Raw genomic sequence first — 6,000 nt, forward strand, 5'->3', positions numbered from 1 at the left:
TGGACACTGTGGATGGTGGATCTGACCAGTTTTCTCTTTCTGCCTTGGCTACTGAGAAGCTTAAAGCGTGTGGCCTGCCCAAAGTGAGTGTGTCGGTCATGGTGGCATGCACTGATAGCCTCCTTCCTGATTCTTTTTTTCATCCCCGCCCTCTGGTTTCCTTCACGTAACTTTTCACTTATGTGATCTTGTACCTTAGGTTTTTTTGTTAGTTGAAGTCCCATAAGTAAAAAAAAGATACTCCCCAACCCAAAGGCCCACAGAGGTGGGGTGGCCATCTTTTCAGTTGACTCCTGCAGTTTTTCAAGCATGTCGACCCTGCCATCTGACTGGGTTGAACCTCAAACTGTACGGCTCTCTAATTCAAACAACTCATCAGGGAGAAAACAATGAGACAGCAGAGTCTGAACACTGACTATTTGACGATATTGAGAAATTTTTATCAAAGTTGTTTAGGTGTGATGGAGGTATTGTGGTTATGTTTTTTTTTATCTTTGAGACGTATATACTGAAATATTTACAGCCAAGTCTGTAATGGCCAAGTCTGACATTAAACAGATATGGACATATAATTCTCTCCCAGGGAGGGGCAACAAATTTTTTTTTTTAATGTAGGAGAAATGTGTTACTACTCAACCTCTACTGTAAGATTGGCAGCCCTGGAAACTCCTTTTTTAATGTAGCATGTTATGGATGTATTCCTGCTTCCAAAGGAATGAGGAGCAGACATTTCCACATGCAAGACAGTAACATATTTTTGAACCAAACCGTCTGCCGTACTCACCCTCCCCTCCCCTGGAAGTAGGGCCAATAAATCAACATTTTAAACAAGGACCCTAGCTGACTCTGATGTAGGTGGTCCTCAGATCTCACCCTGAGAAATTCCACCCTGTAATAATATTCTTTCCACACTCAAGAGCCAGAAAAGCTTTGCTTACTCTGAGAGACCAGGCCATTTTCTTAGGATTCCATATACCTCTTTTTCTTATCTCTAATCACTGGCAACACTTTCAGAAAATAATGGCTTTGCATCCTATTCCACAAAATGAGGGCTCTGTAGTCAAGTCAGTTTGTAATAGGCCATATACCTGCCCTCCTCTTGAGAAAGCCACGATGATAATTACCTCATTTCAAAGTCTGAGTAGCCCTGCAACAAAGAATCCTGTTTCAATTTATTTGATCCATTTCCCAAACTGAACCCAGAGACTTTTTTATGAATGCCTATTAAAAGCTCCACAGAACACACTGAGTGGAAATATCAGACGTACCTATATTTGTTAATGAGCTTAAGTTTTAATGTTTTCAATTTACCATTGCATTAACTGCCATCTCTCAAGGTACACCCGGGAATCTCGTGGCGGTCCAGTGGTTACAACTCCATGCTTTCACTGCCGAGGGTGCAGGTTCAATCCCTAGTCGGGGAACTAAGATCCTGCAAGCCACGTGGCATGGCCAAAAAAAGGTTTTTAATTAAAAAAAAAAAAAAAAAAAAAAAGGAACGCCCTCTAATGCCTCCATACTCCCTGTAGAGAAATAGTCACATCACAGAGCACTGAACTCAGAATCTGAAAACCTGTGGGTAAATGCTTGTGTCACCATTTACCAATCATGTGACCTTGAATATGCTACTTAATCTGAGCTTCAGTTCCTTCACCTGAAAACAGAGTAACAGCTGTCCAATCACTACATTGATGAGAGGGTCACAGATAGCACATAGGAAATTATCTAAATCTGTAAATGGTTTCAAATAACAATGTTTGAGGCTTGGGCCAGAATTGTTTACAACCAGACAGGAACCAGTTGTCCTGCCTGCTTCCCGGTCCAAATTATGGCACTAACCCAGCAAATGACCTGGTGACTGGAAGGGAATCCTGGTGCACACATGGAAACCCACAGGCGTGCTCAGGATCTGGATGCGTTAGCACGTGTCTGTGTGGCAGACAACACCCTCCCCTATTACAGACCTCTTCTGCTCCAGTCAAACTAGAAGGAGGAGGAAGCCATCACCTAACTCTTCATTTCATCTGCACGCACAAAGGAGACTAGACAAACACAGGAGTCCACAGGCATACCAATCCTGATGAGCAGGGTGTAGAAACCAGTCGCATTGCCTGCCACTGGACTAGGAATCTGGGATAATTGTCAGTGCCCTCTTTCGCCCCCACTCCAGGATATTAGATTGCTAAATCATCGTCAGTACACCCATCTGATGAAATTAGGCTCATGGGGCCACTACAGTTAATATCAGGGTGAATCCAGGAATGAACACTGAGACCTCCTTCTCTGGCAGAGAAGAAAAGAACTAAGGTCCTTGTCTAAATATCAAGCTTTTTCTTTGAAAAAGACAAGCTAGAGCACATGAAGAAACCTGCGATTTCCGGCAAGTTTCCTCATTCAAACTATAGAGCTAGTGACATCAATATTCATATCGCTAAAGAAAGTATGACCCTGACGCTTGTTTTGTCATCTTTTTAAAATTATTATTATTTTTTTAATTTATGGCTGTGTTGGGTCTTCGTTGCTGTGCACGGGCTTTCTCTAGTTGCGGTGAGAGGGGGCTACTCTTCGTTGCGGTTCGTGGGCTTCTCATTGTCGTGGTTTCACTTGTTGTGGAGCACGGGCTCTAGGCGCGCGGGCTTCAGTAGTTGTGGCAAACAGGCTCAGTAGTTGTGGCTCGCGGGCTGTAGAGCGCAGGCTCAGTAGTTGTGGTGCACGGGCTTAGTTGCTCTTAGATGTGGGATCTTCCTGGACCAGGGCTCGAACCCACGTCCCCTGCATTGGCAGGCGGATTCCTAACCACTGTGCCACTAGGGAAGCCCCCATCTAACTTTTAAACGGATATTTTCTCTTTTATAATCTGGATCATTTACTCCTCCACCCCAAGACTACTTAAAAAAAAACAGAAACTGCAAAAATAGATATTAGGTGCATATACTTGTAACACACTCCTATAGTTAAACAGAAAAGTTCCAGAGAGAAGAAATAAACAAAAAAACGGACATGAGCAACCACCAAAGAAAAGTTGTTTACATCTGTTTAATGCTAAGAATACAGATATCCTGAAGAAGAGATAAACACTTAAGAAACAGAGTTTTGAGTTTTTTCCTAAACAGGATTTTGATCATGAAAACTAGCGTTCCAAACCTTGAAAACAATAGGGCATACAAACCTAGAAAAATGCAACACATATTTTATCTCTTATCTGAATTACCTGAGAACCCTGAAACATTCTCTTGAAGAGAGATCAGTATTAAAATCCTGCAAAGAAACTGTACCCATAGTGTTGAAACCATAAAACCAAGACCTGGCTTACACATGATAAGAACAAAATAAAAATAAAGCATGTAAAATAATGTGCGGTTTACAGAATTCAAAGAAAATCAGGGTGAAAGAAAGGCAATTAGGACAGGAGACATTCTATAAAGCGGGATGCTCCGATGATGTCTACTGCAAGCCCGGGTGAAGCCAGGCGCCCTGAACGTGTGGAGCAGTCACTGAGAGGAGGGATAAAGCGTGATTTCTCTAACAGCCAGCAAATTAGCTGATGATCTGGCAAAACTTCCAGAATTAAAACTGAGGTAGTTTTCAGTAAGGAACGTTCTCCTTGAAAGCATGGCCAGCGCGTGGTTGAGCCGGGACCTGATTCCGGCAAAGTGAATCTGCCGCTCTTTATTCAACTTTCTCAATGAGTCCCTAGAGCACAGATCCAAGTGGGGGGTGCTCCAGTACTTGGGGTGTCCAGGTGTGACGACGTCGTTGGCTCTGAGGGAAGTCTGGGAGCCGATGGAGCTGGCCACAGAGCCTTGGGAGGACAGAGAGGCGGAAGACCTCAAACTGGAGGATCGCGACACAGACATCTTTGATACTGCTGACCCCTCTTTAGCCTGGGTTCCCAGAAAGGAGAGAACATTCTTGTCCATGTCAGTCTGGGTGCCAGTGCACGCTGTGGCCATGCTGGCTTGCGTCCCCACGTCACTCATGCTCACGGCGGGCGTCTCCTCTCCTGGCTCCGTCTGAGTGGTGGCATCGGTCACCCTCCCGCCCTCCAGCCTGTCTCTGCGGCTGCTGAAGCAGCCCTCCTCACTGATGGTGGAGGCCTCAGAGTCCTCGCGCCCGGCCTCTGCCTGGCCTTCCTCACAGCCTGGCTCGGCCTTCCTGGGGCTGCTCGAGAGCCTGGCCAGCCGTAGCCGCAGCAGGTTGCCCAGCGTGAGCTCCTTGCACAGTGGTTTCTGGTCGATGAGATGGTCAAACCTACCGCTGATCCGGAAGCTGGACAGGAGTTTGGAGCTGATGGGCTTTGACTGTGCGTACAGTATTCGGAACTCCAGGTCAAAATGTTCAACCACTTGGCCGGACAGAATGACCAGGTTGCTGCTGTTTAATTTGCCATCCGTCCATGTAAAACTTGAGGATTAAAAACAAACAAACAGAAGCTGGTAAGGATGAGCGACCTTCATTTACTTATTGTCAACCTGAATATAAAGCCCAGATATCCTGAGACGTAAGTCACAACTCTGGTGGCAGCACACCTACCGTGCAGTGTGAATGCAAGTTGCCTTAACACAGTACATAACCTAGGAATGCGTTAACACAAGAGTAAAAAGGCCACTGTTCAACCAACACGCTAAAATTTACACTCCTCAGCCTCAGACTTGCTAAAAACTAGAAAGGGCTCCTAAAGCACTTGGGCCAGCGCCCTTACCATGAGAAGCGAGGAAGGTGCCTAGCGACGACACGGGGAAGCTAGTGGCAGAGCCTAGACTGGGCCCTGGTCCCTCCTCCATGCTGCCGTTTTCACAAAGGGAGACAGGACTGTCATTCTAACAATGACACTGTTGCTCAACGCACGTTTAGAGCTGACAAGTGGCCGTGCGCCCCTGCCTGTCCAGCGTACCTCCTCCTTCCCATGGTAACAGAACCCTGCCCCCTCCCAGCGCAGACAGCTTCATGTATGCACCCTCTCCAGTCACAACAGGGGTGGGCAGGTGAGCCAGGCTGGCCGGAGTATCCTATCCCCTGGGACGCGGGGACCTATGCAGGGTGGGCATGTGAGCTAGCGAGAGCCAGGGAATTTTGCAAGGACTGATACCAGTGCAGAGAGAAAGAAAGTCTCCCTCTTTGAGAAACAGCTACTGAAGGCCACGTGAGGAAGCCTGGATCTTTGCCTGCAAATGGAGAGCCTGACAGAGAATAAAGATCAACTAGAGAAAAGCAGAACCAGGAGACTGTGTTCTGATGAATGCATGGCCCCTACATCAAGGTGAGCTGAAAACAAAGGGTCCCTTTCTATACTTTCAAGTTATATGAGCCAGTAAATTCCGTTTTGCATACAATAGTTTGAGTTAGCTTTCTGCACTTGGAAGTCACCGCACTGATACAGAAATTCGTATCAGGCGTAGGGTGTCTTACATAAGAAATCATAAAACATAGTAGCAACTCTTGGAACCAAGAACCTAGGCTAATGCAAATTCACCTTGACAGCTGCCTTCAGAGCCTGAGAAGAAAGAAACCCTCAGTGAAATCACGTAAACAGGACACCTAACACCAGGATTTTACAATGTCCTCAACAAATAGAAGCCATCCTCGTCCTCATCCTCAATGGTAGCATATTTCATTTGTAGGGGGTAATTTTTGTATTTTATATTTTAGAACAGCCAAAAAACCATCTGGAGCTAAGTTTGGGTAATACAGATAAATCTTACTTTGGGTGGAAATCTAGTTTCCTCCTGTTATTTCCAAACATCTTATGAAAGAAAGTCTCCAAGGAGAGTTCAGATTTTGTTCCAAGCAATGACAGTACTGTTTGAAAAGAAAGACACCAAGAGTTCCTTGATCTGCTGGCCTCATCTTGCACAAGGCTTTGCACACCCACCTTTACCCAGGGCTGACACATAGTTATCACTCGGGGATGCGTGCTTCTTCACAAATACGTTTTTCTGGGGCTTCCCTGGTGGCGCAGTGGTTGAGAGTCCGCCTGCCGATGCAGGGGACGCGGGTTCG

At 46.0% G+C, this 6,000-nt stretch overlaps 1 protein-coding gene across 1 annotated transcript in view; it reads right to left on the reverse strand.

Annotated features, from left to right (window-relative positions):
- Positions 1-3,491: 3,491 nt before the first annotated feature.
- The window catches only part of SACK1D (scaffolding CK1 anchoring protein D), a 21,810-nt gene continuing 19,301 nt past the window's right edge, over positions 3,492-6,000 (reverse strand). The window contains exon 4 of the mRNA XM_007447805.1: positions 3,492-4,404. Coding sequence (XP_007447867.1) covers positions 3,492-4,404 — 913 coding nt within the window. The remainder of the gene's footprint in view (positions 4,405-6,000) is intronic.

The sequence above is a fragment of the Lipotes vexillifer genome, unplaced genomic scaffold (genome assembly GCF_000442215.2).
Source record: "Lipotes vexillifer unplaced genomic scaffold, Lipotes_vexillifer_v1.1 scaffold397, whole genome shotgun sequence".
Taxonomy (NCBI): Eukaryota; Metazoa; Chordata; class Mammalia; order Artiodactyla; family Lipotidae; genus Lipotes; species Lipotes vexillifer.